The following is a 21,432-nucleotide window of genomic DNA, read 5'->3' on the forward strand; positions in this document are numbered from 1 at the left end:
ATCAATACCCTTTATCAGGCATAGCAGACCGGAAAAGGTAGCCTAAAGGCAGGATGGATAGAGATATATCAAGAAATCTTTGGGTATAACAGACACACATACACAGAAACATATTTATATATACGATAAAATACTGTTATCACTAAAAAAATGGTCTATTATAGGAAAGAGGAGAAACGATAAATACCCTGAGGAAGATGACTTCAATACACGCTCAGTTGTGTTTAAATTTTTTTTCTAAAGAAGAAAAAAAAGTCAGAGCAGCTGGCCTTACAATAATGAGAAAAAGGTATTGATAACTAGTCTGTTAAAAAAAAAAGTGCCTGAAATGTTCATTCAAGGCTGGTATTCATTCTTTATTCAGAGCCTGGTTGTCAGGCTTGAAAAGCAACAGAGATTACTGATGTATTCTACAGCCAAGTCATGGAGTACATAAATAAACTTGTTCTTAGTACAGCAATGAATAAAGCAAGGAAAAGACTTATTCTTTGTATTACAAGGGTCCTATGCCTTCTGTTTGGCTTTAGTACAATGATTTCTATTAATTACAGTTATATGACACAATTTAGAAATACCATTTTCATTAGTTCAACACAGCAAGGTGATCTTTAAATCCTAATATTGCATGATTAATAACTTGCATTGATTCGTTTACATCATTTTACTAAGTAAATAATACAGAAATCATGAGTTTCAGGAGGAATTTCTTGAACTATTTAGGAGCTTTAAATAATTTATTTTATACCTGCTCCAGTTTGGGGAGGTAGTTTTTTAAAAAGCTGGGGTCAAGATAAATGTAGAGTGAAAATGAAAAAAATAAAAAAGCAGTAGTATGTTTACTAAGGGCAAAGATAAAGCTATGTTTTGAAAGCAATTCATGAGAATTTCCATTAACTTAGAACAACTTGATCAATTTTACTGTCTTAAAAAAAATGACTTCAGAAATATTAACACCTTCCACCTTTTGGCCAAAAAAGCCAATTCTTAAATTACACACACACACACACACACACACACACACACACACACACACACGCACACACAGAGTTTTGATGAAATTGGGACTAGTTTTAGGTCAATTATGTTACTGAGATTAGTGGGGAAAATTTTTTTTAAACAGGAGCAGTGTCTAGGAAGATATAACTTTTAAGAGCCCCACTGGACAGAATAAAAAGAGGTACTTCTGAACCTGTTTTTAAGAAGAGATATTGTGAGTTGCCAATTTAAGACAAGGTCCTGGCTGTCTTGTGAATAATCTATTTGTCAAACTCGAACAGGTAATAACTGTGATGCAAAATGATGTAAGTATCTCTTGAAGAAAGCTTATAATAAAAGAGTTAGATAAATAGAAAAGGAATCTGAACTCCTGTTGTGGTGATCGGAGACTTCATGAAAATATGAATGTGCGATGATTATTGAAGGGCAGGACTTTCTAAAAGTGGAAATAAAGGGAGGTGTTTCATAATTTACAGAACACAACCCAAATGAACATTTTTCTTATTTATCTTTGAGTAAATATTTATAAGGTGAAAATGCTTCAGAAGCCATATCTCATCTGCCCAAATAGATCATAAATCATAAAAAGCTGTGATTATAGCTTAAAATGCCTCATAAATCTGCAGCTTACAAACATCCCTTACTTAGGAAAAGTTATAGACACACTCCCTTTCCCTCCACAATGACTGAATTTCATCCCAAACTCTACTGCTGCTAGGTATTTCCCTCCCCTTCTCCTGTCCCAGTATTGGGAAGGGGAAGGCAGTCTCTCTCTCTCTCTCTCTCTCTCTCTCTCTCTCTCTCTCTCTCTCTCTCTCTCCCTCTGTCACACACACACACACACATACACGTGCCAGAGGGATTGACAGTTTCAAGGAGGTACAGTATGCATAGAATAAAGATCAAATAAATTAGGGACTAAAGAGTGTTCATTGGATTTGTTAGTATGGTGGTAAATGGGTGACTTCAACCAAAACCAGTCAAGCCAATTATTTCCCCACAATGCACAATCCATTTTTTCTGACTCTATGCTTATGCATGACCTTGTGGAATAGTAACATAATTCAATGAGAAAAAGAGAGTCATTACCCAGTAACTTTCATTCTTCCGAGGATATTAAAATTGACCACTGAATGATTTGTTTAAAAATTCTCTCAACAAGTTAACTTGAGTATCTACACTGAAAGGTTATTTTGATTTTAAAATAAATACTACATATGTGGTCTCTTCAGTCTGTGGGCACTTTCTCTTCTTCCAGGAATGTTGTAAAAAATAAACAAACAAAAATCTATCATAAACTAGGATACATACTGCCAGGCTTTACAAAAACGTCTGCTTCTATTATTAAGAAATCTTCAACCACTTCCTTTTGTATCACCCTTAACTGCTCCAATTCCAGTCTCATTAAGGTTTAGTATCTAGCTACAAAATCGAGGCTTTATAAAATCTATCTACTAGGTACCGCCAATTGACCATTAGCATACTTAGAAAGACAAACTTTAAACTGTGCCATATTTTCTTGAGTTGAATTCAACACTAAGGTTGGAAAGAAACCTCAAATGGCTGTGCAATCTCTTGTTCTAGGCAAAGCTACCAAAAGAGCAAAGCAAATCTTTTTGCTTATTAGAGCCATCAGGAAATGTTTTTATGTCCAAACTGTATTGCTACAATAGAACTTAGTTCATCATTCCTATTATACAAGGATTACACGTCATTACTTATCTGCCTACATAACCACCAAATTATCAAATTACCAATGACCACATGTATCAGCTATCTATTGCCACAATAGTACTATGAGAAATGATCTGCCTCGGAACTTAGGTGTCAGACCATAAGCATTTATTTTTACTCATGAGTTTATGGGTCAGCTGAACAGTTCTCCTGGGCTGGGCTAATCTTAGCTCCCAGGCTTGCTCATCTGTGTAGAGCCAGGCAGCACATGAGCTTGCGCTTGGCTGGTCTAACACGGCCTCACCTGGGATAGCTCTCTGCGTGTGGTTTCTGATCTAGCAGGCTAGCCTGAGCCTACTTTTGCCATATGCTATTAGCCAAAACAAGTCTCAGAGTCAAGGCGCTGTATTAGAACCCCTCTTGATGAAAGGAACTGGAAACTGCATTGCAAAAGGAGCGGACAGAGGCAAGGATAAAGATTGCAGTCACTTTTAGTCAAGCTACCAACACATCATTTAGTCTTTTCTTCACACTAAATAATCTGATACTAATGCTGCTTCCCCTCCATCTCTGAATCTAGACTGTGCAAATACTAGCAACTATCTTATCATTGCAAAAATAGTATCAAGAATGATGTTAAAATGAAGTCAAGATGTGCTGAAATTAGACAGCAAGTTGAGATTTTAATTTAAGAGCATAAGGAGTTGAAAAATATTGATCTTGTGACCTTAGGGAAAAAAATGATATAAAAATGGGGCCGGCCCGGTGGCTCAGGTGGTTGGAGCTCCGTGCTCCTAACTCCAAAGGCTGCCGGTTCGATTCCCACATGGGCCAGTGGGCTCTCAACCACAAGGTTGCTGGTTTCAACTCCGGCAAGGGATGGTGGGCTGCGCCCCCTGCAACTAGCAACGGCAGCTGGACCTGGAGCTGAGCTGCACCCTCCACAACTAAGACTGAAAGGACAACAACTTGAAGCTGAACGGCACCCTCCACAACTAAAATTGAAAGGACAATAACTTGACTTGGAAAAAGTCCTGGAAGTACACACTGTTCCCCAATAAAGTCCTGTTCCTCTTCCCCAATAAAAACTTAAAAAAAAAAAAAAGATATAAAAGTTATCCTACACACTGGACAATATGAATCTGTACAATTAAGAGGAAATCACACAGCATAAGGGGTTTTTAAAATCTTTGTTTACTATCTACGTATTAACTAAACTGTTGATAAACTTTCAGAAATAGTTTTATTCAAAGAACAACACCCATTAACCTTTAAAATGAACCATTTATTAAATCAGACTGTTATTCTTAACAGTTATGTAAGTTACATGTATGTTTATGTCAGAGTATTTCACATGGAAATCTTTTAAATTTTTATAGGCAAGCAAAATCATACCACACAATATATAAGTGGGAAGGGGGTACTGCTAAACATTCAAATAAGGCAAATATTTAAAAACAATAAAACAATAATTAAAAAAAAATTCAAGCATTCCTTTAAGAGAATTCAATACTACAAGCTAAATGTACTTTCTGAGTGTATTCATATAATCAAGGCAGTGTTTCTTCTTTTAAAACATCAAGAAATGGAATAAGGCTCATTAATAGATACAGCTGCCCTCAAGAGTTCAATCTTAGTTGCTTTCTTTAAATTAAAATTCACAAAGTGCACAATTAAGATATATCAAAAAACAGAATCTGCTACTCTAACAACAGCTGTCCATGCTTAATACTTAGTGGTTTATTTGACCAAATTATGTCTTTTCAGGGAAAAATAAAAAAGATAAGCCACTGTAAAACAGTTAGTTTGAAATGTATGCTAATAGTTTTCTTAGAAATCAAAAATTATGGAGGAAAAAGGATTATTTATCTTAAGGAAAAGAAAGCAAAACACTGGAATGACCAAACATTTTCAAAGAACAAGCACCACAAAGGACATTTGCATTCAGTTTTGTAATATTTATCAATGCATTTCTCTTATTCCAGCCAATCTACTTCATCAAATTCTGAATCATCTTCTGAATCACTATATTCCACAGCGATACGGCGGGACAGGATGGTGGCAACATCATTTTCAATGCGTTCATGTTTAGCTTCCTGTTCACGCTGCTCTTCTACTTTTCGTAGCTGAATACCTGATATAGGAAATCCAAACCATTCATTGTAAACCAACATATTAAGTAGTAGATATTATTAATCTTTCTGGAGTAAAATCAAATACACATAAGAAATACTAATAGAAAAATAAAAAGCAAGATGTATTAAAAAGAATGTGAAGGAATCATGTTTAGAGAGACAGTAATTTCTTCATTACGTTATCACCTGTGATATTAGTTGGTGAAACTTACCAGACACCTCAGTGGACATTTACAGTTTATTAAACCATTATGATCTATTGTGCCTCCCTACTCACCAGATCCTAAAAAGTTAATCAGATGATACTTTTCTTCTGTTACATCTATTATTATCAAATAAAATAAACATTGTTGAGTATATTTTCTGTGGCTTTATTTTCCCCAGTACTTGAGGAAAAAGCACTCTTCTTATTCATTCTATCTTGTTAGTGCCTTGCATATAGTAAGTTCTTAGGAAGTATTGGCTGAATAAATGAATAAATATGTCAAGTTTTGTTTTGTTTTTTTAAACTACAAAAGGAGGAAACTTAATCTTTTAAAGGTATCTGCTAGAGCAAGTGTCACTGAGACACCAAATGGACAGCCTTAACTCTGAAGAAAATATGGTTTTTTAAGGAGTTAACATACATACTAAACATAATATAGTTTTAACTAATTTTCTGTAATAATGTCATATTTTCTTAGAAATTATTTAAAATATAAGTTGAACATAGCTTTATTTTCTAAAGATACCATCTGTGTAAAAACATGATCATTTAAAATGTTGTAAGTGAGGAAAACCTTATTGTTTCAAATATTTAGAAAATTTCTAATGCTACAATAGAATGCTTTTAGTGGCCCTGAGAAAATTACCTTTTCGTATTGCTTCCAGAAGTACACTCCTGGCATCACTGATTACAGGTAGGGTTGACGGATGGCGCTTTGGCTCAGAAGCAGGTATAACTTGTGATGGAGGAGATGGAGGCATTAATGGAACATGGGGACCTGGGGCAGTAGATGGAGTTGGATGTAGCCCAGAGGGAGGATGAGCAAGAGCTGCAACTGTGACAGGTGACGATGGTCGAATGCCAGGTGGAGGCAAAGGAGGCGGTGGTGGGGGCGGAGGCAGCCCCTGGACTTCACCTTGTGGGAGCGGATGAACGGGTACAGTCTCACAGACGGGGGCAGCTCTAGCTATGGGTGGAGAGGGCTGTACTAGAGGAGGTGCGATGGGAGGGGGAGCTGGGTGGAGAACTCCAGGGGCGATCTGAAGAGGAGCCGGAGGTGGTGGTACTGCTGGAGCTTGCAAAGCAGTGGCTGGAGGTGGAGGTGGGGGAGGCACTGGTGGGGGAGGAGTTGACGTCATTGAAGCTCTTAATGAAGAAGTTGACAAAGCAGATGGAAGAGGTGGTGGAGGAGGTGGGGGGGTAGGGCTCACAAACACCGGTGTCCTGCCTGTAGCTGGTGACTGAGGGCGATTTTCTATCAAACCTGTAGCCGAACTGAAATGATAGAGAGATCCTAGCAAGTTATTAAAAGAGAAAAGATTAAGCACACAAAATATAAACGACTGTCAGTAATTATATCAAGGCAGATGCATTAACATGTTCCTATAGAAATTAAATTTTTTTTCACCAGTATTTAGAATGAAATAACTAAAACTACACCAAGAAAATGAACAAGTGGTACTTTGGTTTGTAAAATTCTAAATGGTCTCATCCTCTCATGCAACTTTCATATCCACTCAAGCATTTTATGCTTACTTTGATTAAGTAAAATGCTCAATTTTATACAGTGATATAATTCTTTGTAATGGCTCAACATTTATCATATTACAATATTTGTAGCAATACCTGTGGCCAACACAATGATGTATTTATAATGCTATATTATATGAAGAGTCATCATATGTCATTTCAGTCAAATCAATGACAACTAATCACAAACCACAAAAGGAAATTTACAGCCCTCTTCCTTCCTGAGGATGAAACATCAAATAAATCAGAGACAGAAGGCTGATATTTTTAACTGAAAATTGTAAAGCTGATCTCTATTTCTCTTTAAAAATTTATAATTTGGGTATCAATGGACAAAATTAAACTTCAAAATAGCTTTACTGAAAATTATGATCCTATTCTCCCTCAAATTTTATAATTTGGGTATCAATGGACAAAAACTTCAAAATAGCTTTCCTAAAAATTATGAGCCTACTATTCTCTCTCAAATTTTTAGAGTATTTCCCCTAATATCAAATTAACACTTATAATCACACCTTTGGTTCCCATTTTTTAGTCTCTTACCACATTATAAAAATTCTTACTTTGTATTAATATACAACAAGCCCTCACTTAAAACTGTCAATAGGTTCTAACTTTAAGTGAAACGATGTACAATGAAACCAATGTTACCACAGGCTAATTGCTACAAACAAGAGTTAAGTTCCTACAGCATCTCATCAACATGAAACGGCACTGAACAAACAACACTATTCAAGGACCTGCTATGCCGCTCCTCATAACAAAGCTATAATAAAATGAAACACACTTTAATCTTTAAACTCTCCTTAGTTAAATTTCCCCAAGAGAATGTGTCAGCTCCTATCAGAGGCTGGAAAATTACCTCACACAGGCCAAATCTGACCCACTCCCTGTTTTTGTAAATGAAGTTTTGTTTCAACAGAAATATATTCATTTAATCATGTACATAGTCCATGGTTGCTTTCACGCAACAATGGCAAAATTAAGTAGTTGTGGCAGAAACGTATGCTCACAAAGCCTGAAATACATACTATCTGCGCCTTTAAAGAAAAAGGTTACCAACCCCTGAGATAAAGCATCAAGTGCTTGTCCCAACTTACCTGATACAGGTGGGTATAGGTTTTGCATCTCCTGCTCCATGCATTGGTGGAGGTGGAGGTGGTTCATGTGGTCTGACTAAGACCCTTTCCTCAGCTCTAGTCAGAAGCTCACTCATTTGACTAAATGGCAAGGCAGAAAGTGAGTAAGATCCATCCATATGATCCACATATGTCTGAGGCCTAAAAAAATGCACAATATCAGTATAGTTTTCTTGAATTATTGTTGGAGTAAAGTGTTCTACTGGAGTAAAGTGAAAGAGTTGAAGTTTATCCTTCGAATGTCAGTATTTCACCCACTTTTAAAAAACCTCTTTCAGGAATTTATTACATTTATCCTGCTTTTAAAACAAAAAATGCCGCCCACAATGCAAACTTAACTTACTGATTCAGGTTCATTAATGATGACGTTCAGTTATTTTGTTATTTTATAATATAATACTAATTCAATTTACGAGGATGAAAAGTATTACATATATAATCTTATAAACAAGAAAAGAATTAACTTTTAGTAAATTGCATTCAAAGCTACCTTCCTCTGTTTCATCTTCTTTACAATAAGATGCCAATGACAAAAAGCTAGAATATGAAAACTGGAATTTTCTACCACCATGTCGCTTTCTTAAATCTAAATGACTTCCAAACGCCTTGTACCCAGGGAGAAAGGCTTCCCAGCATCACTGAGATGGTTAACTACATCATTTTTATCTTTTTGGTGTTTTCAAAGGTGCAAGGGTACTCAGAAAATAGTATGTGGAGTAATACAGCAACATGGGACTTAAGATCAGATTTAGAGCAAACTTTTAGTTACCTTGAGCATGTGAAGACGTAAGTATTTACTGATTGTACTGCATGCTGGGGACAAAGGTGGATTTAAAAAATGTGCACAAAGCAAGTTAGAAATAATATATTTACACTACTGGGTCAGCTAAATACTTCAATTACTTAACAGTAGTAGAAATAAATGTTTGCCTATAGATTATTCATTAAAAAAAATCTCAATTCTTTCAGTCTCTTTTTTCAGTAATGCACATAAATAGTGTCTTAGATGTATATTACTCCTAAAATAGGCCAAACTATTTCACACTTATGTCCCAATAATTTACATGTACTATTCAAAAGAAAACCTTAAGCTCTTTTCCATTCAAAAATCAGTAACTATTATATATATAATAACCATAACCAATCAAGTATACAAAAATAAATTTCTTCACAGAGAGATGTTAGGGTAGCGTGTTACTTAGACAGGGCCCCTAGCTACTGAGAAAGGAAAAGCACCTAGTCTATATTTTTGCAAAAGGTGATGAGTAATTTTGTTTCAAAGTCCTGATATATCTGAGGTGGGAGATGTGGCAGAGAAAGGAAGTTATAGATATGGCATAGAAAGGGAAAGAAAAAGGAACAAAATATAATCCTGTCTCAACTCCTACTTTACATATAGTGATATATAATTCAATAATACTTAAAAAAAAAAATTTCCAGACCTCATTCCTCTACCATGGGAGTCTAGCAGACTGCCTGAAATACTGAGAGGGAGGTGAGACTGTGTAGGAAAGATCATCTGAAGGTCACCTACTCCAACCAGCTCTTTCTAAAAACAACCAGAGCCAAGTCCAGGTGTGACAGTGATCTGCCCAGGATTAGACTTCAGTCGGCTTATCGTGCTCAAGGCTGCAGAATCGTCTCTATACCCACAACAGGGTGTGCGGTTCAACAGTTCAGGACCTAACACTTACAGGCGTAGATATTGGAAATAAAGCCAGTATTTTATCATCAATTTTGTTAAAAAACAAACAAAAGAAAAAGAGACCTTGTTTCGAAATGAGAGGCTGGGCCATTAGCGACTTCAATATGCTTATGTAAGAGATTAGCATCATCTTCGGCCAGCTCTGGACCTTGGGCCAGCTTCTGCCATTCTCTCCGCCTGTCATGTGGTGCTCTTGGCACTTTTTCAGGTTCATGAGGACGATCTAGATTTTTCTGCTGTAACAGATGCATTGAAACAAAGCCAAATGCTGAAGTGCTAGGTTTTTAAAAGGAGGTTATAACAATCAAGTTAAAATTCAAACATCAATATTGAAAAAGACAATGCAATCATAATATAATCAAAGTAACACAGACATAATTCATTTGTACTTTCAGAGTTAAATCTTAGCTAGCTTGCTTGTAATCCCAGTTTCTTGTCATGTTTCTTTAATCTCTAATTGGAATTGAGGCACCAGATAAAAATAGTATGCCTAAGTAACAAAATTTGAGGTCAGAAAGTCCTTTCAGATGGAAAATGATTCACCAACTCTGGGACATCTTTCAGTTTTTGCTATTAGTGAAATTTCTACCATTAATGGCACTGTCTACCTCGAACCAAAACCTGAAAATTTACTAAGGTTATGTAATCTGAGAAGTCACCAATTAGCTGGCCAATGCATTAGAAAAAAATCCATTTGTCTAATTAATCCATTATAACTAAGTGTGTTACTCAGCAGAAAACAGAGTATTTGAAAAATAAAACAAATAGTGGTATTGCACAAAACCACACATGACTCCCCTGGTTCCTGTCAGAAGTAGCCTCTGCTGTCTATAATAAAAATGGAACAATTCTTAAATCATGGGAAAAAGCATAGAAAGGTCTCAAATAGGTACAACAGAGTGAAATGCCCAAAAAGGCCAAGCAGATGACATTCATAAACGAAGAGAGTAGGGTGTAAGATGGGGAAGGCTGTGAATTAGACAGGCATGTCCTTTTAAAGCATTCCAGTTCAAACATTTTAAGACCACTGTGGTTGGGAAACAAAACACTGCTTGCAGGAGTAGTTTGGGCCGCCAGTCGCCAGTTTGCAAACTCCAGCTAGAGCACTGGGGTACTGTCTAATTAAGCTAATAAGGGCATTATGGGGAAAGCGGGAAAGGAGAGATAGCTACAGGAGAAACAGAGGGGTGATGAAGACCGATATTCCCTCCTTCATAACTCTACCTAAATCCAACATTGCTTCCTCCTTCTATATTTCTATTTATCATTAACATGGAATAAAGTAGATCCAAGTGAACTTTATCAGAAAGCGGCAAATAAACAATACAGCGGATAACAGGAATTTACTGAGAATAGCCTTTCCAAAATGTTTCGGATATGCTCTGCAGTTAGAAAATATTAGCTTAATTTGCTTTACCAATATCTGCACAACATTCCTTTGTTCCTTCTTACCAGAATGCCTTTCTCTTCCCTGGTCCACTTAGTTCCTATCTGCTATTCAAGATACATTGTAAGCTTTGCTGCAAGTGTTTGCCAACCCTGTCCTCTAAACAAATGTTATTTTGTGCTACTCACACCATCCAAGCACACCTCTGTTATGGCACTTCTCACACTACATTATAATTGCTCCTCTGCTCAAATTAGACTTGATCTTTCTGTGCGATTATAAAGACTTCAGTATTTGATTATATGGACCCAATAAAATAAAATTGTCAAAGTACAGGACTAATAAAGTTCTATGTATGCAACAAAACAAATACATGAAAACTAACTTCAATCTTTTGAATCTCTTGCAATACCTTCTGCTTCCTCTTTTCCTTCCTCTTATCCTCTGTATCTTGCAACATTTTTTCTTTCCATAGATCAAAGAAATATGAAGGGTTGGTATAAAACTTCAAACCTTCTTTACCATCATCTCTGAAATATAAAGTATCAATTAAAATATATATTAATAAACTTAGGCAATCAGAATAGAAAGCTTTACTGAAATGTTTTTCTTACATTAATAAAATATAGCATGTGCAAAAATTATGGCAAAATTAATTAGAATACTGGACCAATAAAACATTTCTCACAAGTTGGGCAGTAAACTAATGAAAATGGAAAACTAGATGTTTTCAGAATTGGTGTTAATAATTTAAAGTACAGGTGGATAATTTTCATCCCTAAATTCTGCTGAATACCAAGTTTTCTAAAAGTCCTTTGAGAAATTCCAATAATTACAAATGGTTCTGCCTAAGGTAAAAGCCTGAAGGGACAATAATATCATTTAGAATACAGACACTGTACCAGGTTTCTGCCAATACTCTAATTTACTTACTATCATCTTACCAAACCTGCAAAATATCACCTAATAGTCATTCTTACAGTAAGTTACTTATATCTAAATGACTTGCATACTGACAAATAGTTTCAAATAACTAACTGAATACCATTTTATTCAGGATATGTGTTCTGCATCTTAAATTACCTGTTTAACAAATCATGTGAAAGAACTTCATAAAAAGCCTGAATAATTCCAGATTTTATTTTAAATGGTAAAAAACATTTTAAAAACAGATACTACATATTCATTATGTAAATTTAATGCATATAGATTAAGAGTAGATAAAACAACCAAAAGCAATGTTTACTTTTGTTAGTGTGGTGGAATTTTGAGCTCTTTATTTTTTATTTTCCATCTGATTAGAAATTAAATTAAAAAGACAATAACAACTCCTTGGCTCTTTGTAGTAATAAGTTTGCCATTGGCTTTTCTTATTAACACTTGTCCAAACGACTCCCTTGAATTAGCCTTGTCTTTTGTATTCCAGGGCTTTTGGAGCTCACCTAGTGGATAAAGCAAATGTTTTCTAAAGGTTGTGGATAAGAAGGGTTCTCTGTGTTGGTCAAAAACCCAGTGAAATAAAGAATGTTTGGGGTTTAGCATTTAAAGGTAGACTGCTGCCTATTTGAACTTGAAGTGTGAGATAAATAACCAGCCTTCTTACTTATTAGCCTACTGACCTATAAGGAGTGAGTATATTGAGAGGTGGAGGCTGTTCACAAACATCATATGTCTCCTGCAACGGAATAGGCAAAGTCTTGCGGTCAAAAAGCTGCTGATCTTGAATTGTAGAACTTCGGAAAGCTTTTCTCATTGTTATATCTTGCAAAGACACTAAAACAAAAATCAAAATGTATTTTGTTTATTTTATTAAGATGACTTAACATAAGAACAAATTCATACACTGTATTGTTTAAAAGTCAGCATTGCTCAGGAGGCTGTGACGGTGGTGGCTTATGAATCAGGAACTGTATTTTAAATGCTCTATCACTATATCGCATAGCATTTTATACCTAATTTTCCCAATCAGGTGGGCTTTAATGCAGCCTTTGATTTCTAAGGATCAGAAGGTTCCAATGACACCTGAAACCCATCTGTATTTTCCACCAAATACATCTTTTTCTTTTTCTTACTTGCCATCCCCAGCCCCCACCAACCTACATCCTCTTCTTCCTTTCTTCTATACACTTTTCCCCTATCGCCCTTTATTACTTTTATTTAGCTTATGCCAACAACACTGAAGGAATTACTTAGCTATCAGTGACATTCTGGGCTAAACACGCTGTTGACCTCTATGCTGTATTAACTACTAATATTATAAATATACTATAAAGTTAAAATAAACTTTACAGTAAAGAAAATATTTTCAAGTACTAGGCAATCTATATTATTCTTTATTTCACATATCTTTTGTCTTGTACCATAAGGATTACTACTTAGCTACAAGCTCTTGAAGACTCACTTCTTGTACATTAGCACCTCCAGTAACTAGCACAGCCCCATCACATATATGATGATTTAAAATAACTTCATTTACTCATTTTCTTTTGCAATATGCAGCATGACGACATAAGAAATATACCAAAATGCTACATTTTTAATGCTTGGAGTGATTTCCTGGTATTAAAAAATTAGGTGATTTAGACAATAGTTTAGTGGTTACGAGACGGTGAAGGGGGTGGGGGGTGATAGATAAAGATAAACGGGATCAAATATATGGTGATGGAAGGAGAACTGACTCTGGGTGGTGAACACAATGTGATATATAGATGACATATTACAGACCTGTACACTTGAAACTTATGTAACTTGACTAACCATTGTCACCCCAATAAACTTTAATTAAAAAAAAATTAGGTGATTTCTTACATATTTAATATGGCTTTAAGTATACAAATAAATGCTTTATACCATAGCAAGGTCAGTACTAAACAATAATAACAATTCTTAAATTATTCTTCTCCCTAGACTAGTATCTCTATCATCCTCACAAGTAAAATTCACTCAACATAAACGCTTGGATCTATGGAACAGGTGAAGCAGTGAGGCTGCCAATGCAACGGTCACACCACGGCTGCGTTCCTAGCAATTCCACACTTAAAAAACACCAAAATAAAATCCAAAGACATAAAGTTTTTTTCTTACTATTACTAAAAAGTAGTATGAGAGATCTTCAATGAGTTACATACTATATGTGCTATATGATTTCATTAGTTTTTATTTTAGTTAACCTTTATAATTCAATGATAGGAATTATTATTCCACTTTTAAACATAATACAAAGTCTAGACAGTATTATATAACTGGCTCAAGGTAACATGGTTAATAAGCAGTAAAGTCAGAACAGAAAACTCAGATCTATCTGACTTTGAAGTTGCTCCTTTTGCCACAAGACCACACACTGCTCCTCTGGTTCCTGTGAGAAGTAGCCTCTGCTTACTATAATCAAAATGGATCAATTCTTGCAACTCTCCCATCCCACTTACTAATCTTAGTATGTAACCAGATAGAACCTAGTGTTCATTCTCTCAAAACTTTTTTAGGATGTAAAAACCATGTAAAATATAAGCACTTTTTCACCTTCAACTCCTCTCATTTATCACTTGTCTTATTTGTTAACAGACCACTGTGACAAAGCCAATTCCAGTTGTCAACAATGACATTCGGTATTATTTAAACAGTATTATATATGACAGTAAATTAGCACAATATGTTTATAAGCATAATTGAATTAAATATAATTGTACGGGCCTTTGTTTAAAACTCATCATTTACATACTTTTTAAATTATATTGGTAGTTCTCACCATTACTTACTATTAAATGGCAATTAAAAAAAACAAAAATATTGACATTACACTCTATAATTTGGTATTGTAATCATAATGTTATTTTGTTTGAACTCTCACTGAATATAAAAGTTTAGGTTAAATAACTTTGAAAATTCCTTGTATCCAACATCCCCAAAACAATTTCAAATTAAACAGTTCAGCTTTTAGATTTTGAATTCTTACCCAATGCTCTACAAATTTTAAAGGGAACTATAAACAATTCTGATAGTTGTTAGTATACTAGGACTTTTTAAAAACACTTAAACACATCTTAATTTATTTACTGGTATTTGTATTTTCAATTTTAATGGGAATGTTAAGAGATTTGTTAAAACTTAACAGTATTTTGAAACTAAATGTTAATTTTTATTTCAGTTACTATAAGAACTGCCTACTGCCTGTGTATTTCTGTATTATTAGATGGCACATATTTATAACTTAAATGTTTAAGTTATTTAAAAAAGAAATTTTGGATATAAGTGATGTATTTGAAAGTATGGCCATAAAATATTTTTCATTACTTGTAATGATTTTAAGAATTTCAAGAAGTATGATTAATGTACATGTACATGCTTCAAGGGATACCATTGAGAAAAACCTACAGAATAGAATATTTGCAAATCATATTATCTGAAAATGGACTTAGACCCAGAATAGAGAATTGTTATAACTCAAGAATAATAATAATAAATAAAAAACCAATTTAAAAATGGTAAAATGATCTGAAAAGACATTTTTCCAAATAAGATACACAAATTGCTGATAAATCATTTAGTTTCTGGTTTTAAATCCACTCTCTACCACTTCCTACTGGGTGACCTGTCTCTAAATGACTTATAAGTCATGAAAAGGTGCTCAGCATAAGTCATCACAGAAATACAAATACATTGTACAACATAAACCAATACTAACAACATTATGCTAAGTGAAAGAAGCCAGCCACAGAAGACCACATAGTGTATCATTCCAGTCATATGAAATACCCAGAACAGGCTAATCCATAGAGACAGAAAGTAGATTAGTGATTGCTAGAAGTTAAGGAAAAGTGGGGATGGAGAGTGACTGCTAATGGGTACAGGGTTTCTTTTGCAACAACGCAATGTTCTGAAATTGACTGTGGTCATCGTTGTACTCCGTGAATACGCTAAAATCCACTGAATTGTACAATTTAACTTTAGATGGGCTAATTGTAGGGTGTATGAAATATAGCTCAATAAAACTGCTTTTAAAAAAGGTACTGTTTGTTTTTTTTTCACAACCAGACCTGAGTTTTTATCTTTGCGAGCAGTAGAAGCTTAGCATAGTTAAGTATTTGCCTCTTCCTTATTTAGGCATTAAATTAGGTTATGTCAAAAGAAGTTGGTTCAAACACTAAGACATCTATCATTATATTCTAGTTTTTGCTTTTTTGAAGTGATAACCTTTAATATACTTATTGTTCAAGTTTATATCTATTATATAACTTGCGTTTATACTAAAAATGTTATTCAACAAAAAATATTTTCTGAAGGGTTATAAAAGATTCATATTAAATAATTCTCTAGGATGAGTAAAAATTATATACTTAATAGTTCCATTTTTTTGTTTAAAAAAAACAGACAGGAGTTTGAGAAACATTAATATTCAATATACTCTATCAAAGTATGGAATATTGTTTTACCACTGAAGTTTCTACCATTATTTCAGCCTATGATGTGGGTTTTTTGTTGTTTGTTTTTTTAACCTGATATCCCTTGTTTAATATTCAGTATAAAACATTTTTGCCCTAATGAGAATTTCAATTTTTTTTTGAAATGTTCATTTAAAGTGGGAAGTAACATTCAAATAACTAGATCAGATGTTCGCAATTTAACATGCACACACAAAAGTGTATTTTAAAAATTACATTCTTACAGAATCAATTTCAACTTACTAAGAATTTCAAGTAATTTTCAAATAATTTTTATTTCTAAGACAAAAGTACGTAAGTAAATTGTAAGGGAGAAAAGAGAATGAGAACAGTGAAAAGTCTGGATAAAAAATTTTTTATGTCAAGACCTTAAGAGTCATTTAGTATACAGAAATAAGAGGTAAAAAGAAAAAATGAGTAAAGAAAAGCCAGGAGCATCATGCTAATGACATTTAAAGATAATACACTGATCTATTAGAACATGCATGTGGCTGTAATGGTCATAGGTAGAAAAGACTTGTAATAAATTTGTGTTTAATATTGTTCTTAAATATTTCACTCATCTCATCTAACCTAAAATACATATTTGAAAGAAAATATAATATGAATAAACTTACATTCTTCTTCTTTAGGGTCAAGCTGTGTAACACTAACAGATAAACGGTCCACGCGTTCTTGTAATGAGTTAACTCTGAAGGAAAAACTATGTGCTTCATTGAATAATTCTCCAAATATATCTTCAGCATATTTACCTAAGCAAAAATGAAACATATACCATAAAATTTAATGTGATCAGAGACAAATATCCGACAAGTTAACATTTAAAAGTGCTGTCCTGATGAATTTGCCATTTTTTGAAACTAATTTAAACTTTAAACTCTAGCCTTAAGTAACCCAATTATGACAGAGTCAGAAAATAACACAAACCCTGGGAAATCTGGTTTTGAATACTAGCTCTACCACTTCCTGCTAGGTAACTTGTGTTACCTAGCTTTATCTACATCTATCTACCTATTGAAGGTTAGGGAAGATTATGATATGAAAGTACATGCAAATAATACATCTTTTAATCCCAAATCAGCATTCATAAATACTCTACACTAGAACTGAATTTCAAGCCAAGTGGCAAAATCCAAGATTCTTCATAAGGCTACTAGATGACTTGTTTCAGGTACGCCCAAAACAGATTCTGAAAATTTATGCGAGATATTTTAATTCTCTCTTGTTCCAGTTTCTTAAAAAAAAAAAAAAATCATAAATCTAAAATTATTGTATTTCTCTAGTCGTGTAAATTTTCATTACTGAAAAGATTAAACCAAAATAATCCTATTCTAAAAGGAGTTTTAGAAGACCTACAGTGAAAAAATATTCAACTGCATTTACAACATATAAACTAAGGAATACTTACAATATAAAGACAAGTCAATTACTATCTATACCTCTGAATTACAAAAAGATCAACGGTCTTCATAAATTAAGACATTTTAGACCCAAGGATACCATCTAGGTTAAATCTAGAGCAACAGTAAGCTCTATTAAGACAGTTCCTATGACAGAGAAGTACTAAATACTTATTAAATGAATTCATTAATCTTACCAGTTTATATTTGAATAACGCTGCATTTTTTTTTCCAAAGCATTTCAATATATTATCAGTTAAACCAACAAAAATTTATTGAGGGCTCACCCTGTGCCAGGTAGGTGTACCTACTAAATACAAAAAGTAAAACATAAAATAAAAAAAGTAAACAAAAAGTAAAACATAAAATTCCTATCCTAGAAGATTAAAAAAAAAAAAAGAACTTAAGAGAAAAAGGATAATTTTGTATATATTTTTTGTATATATTCATTCACTTCTTTAAACAGAACTGACTGAAAATGTCTTATGCGTCAGACATTGTACCAGACTCTGGAAATATGAAATGATTAGGTTTCTTCCTTGACGAGTTTTGAGCAGACATTTAAACACATAAAAAGCAATTTAATAAATAAATCTTTGCCCCATTTGCTTTGAGACCTTGGTATCAATTTCTTCACCTATAAAATAGGGATAAAAACATCTGCTTTAAGAAGTTATAAGAAAAGGAGACAGAGTGAACAAAGGGCCGGCAGAGTACCTGAAACAGGGTAGGAGAGCAACAGGCGGCTCTTACTATAATATGAAATAAGAGCCACAGAGCTCAGAGAAAGAAGCACCTAACTTTTGGGTGTGACCTGGTGTTGAGATACTTCCAGAGACAGTTTCTCTGGCAGATAAGGGAAACATCCCATGGGGAGGAAAAGGCCGGTATATGACACGATTCAGAATGGTTTCAGTATTTATCATATTAACTCAACTAAATGGGGTATGCTCTTTTCGGACAAGAACCACATAGCTTTATCCCACAACAAAGTATCTGTCCACTATCTATCTCTGCATCCAATTAGTCTTATTGAGCCAATCTATCCATCCTTCTATCAATCTACCTTGATATCTGTCTAATTTCCTATGTTTGAGAACAAGAAGTAGGCTCTATCAGCTCAACTTTGCAGCACGAACTGACAAAATTCAATAAGAGAAAGGCTTTGGGAAGAAAGAATGATAAAAGATCCCTCAGGGTGGTTAAGAGTTCCAGTGGTTGTTAAAGTAAGACACCACTAAAATAGGAAAGAATTTTGGTATAACAGAAGAAATTTATATAAAGTGAATTCTCAGTTTTTAGTAATTATGTATTATAAAACAAATATGTTCTACTATGAAAAAAAACAACAACTGGACGTACAATTCTGTGAGGAAGAGGTCAGGAGGAAGTTCAGCCCCAAGCCATGCTGACCCTTTCCGCTGACTTTCACTGCTGTGTTCTCTACTACTTTTGATGCTAACGATAGTACCAAAGTGAAAATCTCAATTGCCTAGAGCCATTTTGGAGCCAAATTTTCAAATTCAGATATTATTTAATACATTTATTATTTTGACTATTTTTGATGGAAATGGATATAAAATCTATTCTAAGCTTCCTTGTCTTAGCAGAATACAAAATTGAAGATAATTTAACCATTTCTTGAGGATTTATAGTCATGAACTGATTACAAAAATTAATTAGGGTCTTAGGCTTCTAGCCTAAGAATATTTTCTTTTACATTAAATGGCCTCTTTCTAGTGTTTATGTTGTTCCTTCCCTTATACAAGTTCTTCCTTGGCTGTAAACTACCTCTTTTTGGCTGGCTTCAGTAGGCCTGCTTCTATTGTCCACCCCATACTTCCCCCTTTAATGCTCTGAAGCAAAAATATTTGGAAACCAGATCATCAAACCTGTATGAACTATCAAAGCAAAAGTCAACAGGTTCTGAGAGAGGATCAACAGGTTATTTTATGTGCATCTTTAGTGCATGGGTTTGTTTATTCTAGCCAACTAGGGGCCTTTTAAATTTAATTCCAGGTTCTCCACTGTCAAGTGGGAAAGCTGCCAGAGAACTTAATTCCAAGGTGGTAAACTATTGTTACACCTTGCTCTTTGGTTTTGAATCTCTACAAACTTTACAAAATGCCTATATAGTCTGATACCAAATCGGAAGCACCCAAAACCTAACTTAGTTATTTACAATGTAGTTTATTTTCAGAGTTTGACTACCACACGATGATGTGCTTGCTGATAGGTATTGCTTATCTGGACTATAACCAGCTTGAAAATTCATTAACTTTTCATCTTTAGATTATGTAAGAAATGAGTTAGTACTGCAAACTAACACCCTTAATTATTTTGTTAGTTCTCAATTATATATTGGGAATATACCTAAAACAAGATGCCAGTATTTTTCCAAAATTCATTAATGTTAAGAAATATTTTAACCAAATTTATTAATGTCATTTCTATACCCTTAACACATGCATTTTAATATTTACATGCTGATGTATTTGGGTATGTATTACATGTAAATTCTATATAAAGTCATGTTATGTTAGATTCAATTAGTGCTAGACCACACAAAAAAGTTAGCAAATGTCTTTAAATGATATAATTAATCACATGTTAATACAATATCTAGGACTCTTCTTTTGACTTGTCTATATTCTATATCGATTTTCCCAAGGAAGATACACGTAAACAATAATATGTTAGTCATTCATTGCCAATAACTAACGTGAAAAAGATAATCACCAAAAGGGACATGGAATATACTTAAATTCAAATAAACTGCCTTTTCATTTATTCTTAAACTTATTTCACAGGCAATTTGAAATAAGTTTGAAATAAGTAGAAATTTAGTGCTCTAACCACGAGCATTCAAATATAACTTTTTATGTTGCTCTAGCTATGTAAGTGTATGTCCAAATGCTCAAACTTGAAACAAATTAGATTAACAACCTCTCTCTTTATCTTGTGAAGTACTCAATTATAAAAAGAAAGGACAAAAGTTAAAAGGAAAAGATAAATCTAAGATGATTTAGAGAATATATCTAGGCCAAAAACACCTTGTTTTCTCTTTAAAATGAAATATAAATGTCTTATTAAAAAGATAATCCTTCAGTTCAATAGGCTGGATTTTTTTTTTAATTTTCAACATTAAATAAATTATTTCCCATTATTCTAAATTTACTTCCTTAACTTAGCAGCTCTGTTCTGTAATTTCATAATGGGAACACACGGCCTGTCTCCTCCTCCCCTACATGCCTCTTCCATTGCCTTTTATTTATTACCTGGCCAACCTGCTTGCCTTTTGTCTATCAGAGGCCAGGTTTACTTGCTGCTTTCACGTCAGGCTGTATATCAGACTCTTCACTGACATCCTAATGTCCTTCAGATAACTCCTTTGACTAACCTCATCCTGACTAGTGACTATCCCACACCTTTCACTTTTAGATATTTGATAAAAATATTTCCCTAGGCTAATAAAATGTATGGAAAGAGAGATACTAGTGTCCCAAAATACAAATAAAGCCTCTAAAAGGTAAATAACGATAACAAGCAAGCAAAAGTATAACACTGACTCTACCTCTCATAGATCAAACCTTATTTTAAAAACCATCTCAGTAATTCTTATCCATCATGTAATTCTGTTCCTAAGACTCTGTCCTTATTTCCCTTTCCCAGAGGAAACATGCAAGGGAAGAAGAAATGATTCTAAAATTCATTAATTAATTTTACTTAAAATGACATTTTTCGGAATAATTTTGTATTCTCACCAAATATCCCCCTTCCCCACTCTACCCCCATATTAATAACCAAGAACATCATCTTACCA

The 21,432-nt window shown here is 34.0% G+C and overlaps 1 protein-coding gene across 12 annotated transcripts in view; it reads right to left on the minus strand.

Moving 5' to 3' along the window:
• Positions 1-3,934: 3,934 nt before the first annotated feature.
• Positions 3,935-21,432, minus strand: part of WASF1 (WASP family member 1) — a 49,564-nt gene continuing 32,066 nt past the window's right edge. For 5 of the 12 annotated variants that reach the window (XM_074333422.1, XM_019735044.2, XM_019735043.2 and 2 more), the window contains 7 exons: positions 16,827-16,961; positions 12,391-12,544; positions 11,157-11,301; positions 9,448-9,620; positions 7,641-7,820; positions 5,657-6,285; positions 3,935-4,804 (listed from right to left, as the gene is read on the minus strand). In XM_074333422.1, the coding sequence (XP_074189523.1) occupies positions 4,647-4,804; positions 5,657-6,285; positions 7,641-7,820; positions 9,448-9,620; positions 11,157-11,301; positions 12,391-12,544; positions 16,827-16,961 (1,574 nt within the window). In that variant the 3' untranslated portion in view covers positions 3,935-4,646. The remainder of the gene's footprint in view (positions 4,805-5,656; positions 6,286-7,640; positions 7,821-9,447; positions 9,621-11,156; positions 11,302-12,390; positions 12,545-16,826; positions 16,962-21,432) is intronic. The other 7 variants (XM_019735048.2, XM_074333426.1, XM_074333424.1 and 4 more) reach the window with 3 other exon arrangements.

Source organism: Rhinolophus sinicus, linkage group LG05, assembly GCF_036562045.2.
Source record: "Rhinolophus sinicus isolate RSC01 linkage group LG05, ASM3656204v1, whole genome shotgun sequence".
Classification (NCBI taxonomy): domain Eukaryota; kingdom Metazoa; phylum Chordata; class Mammalia; order Chiroptera; family Rhinolophidae; genus Rhinolophus; species Rhinolophus sinicus.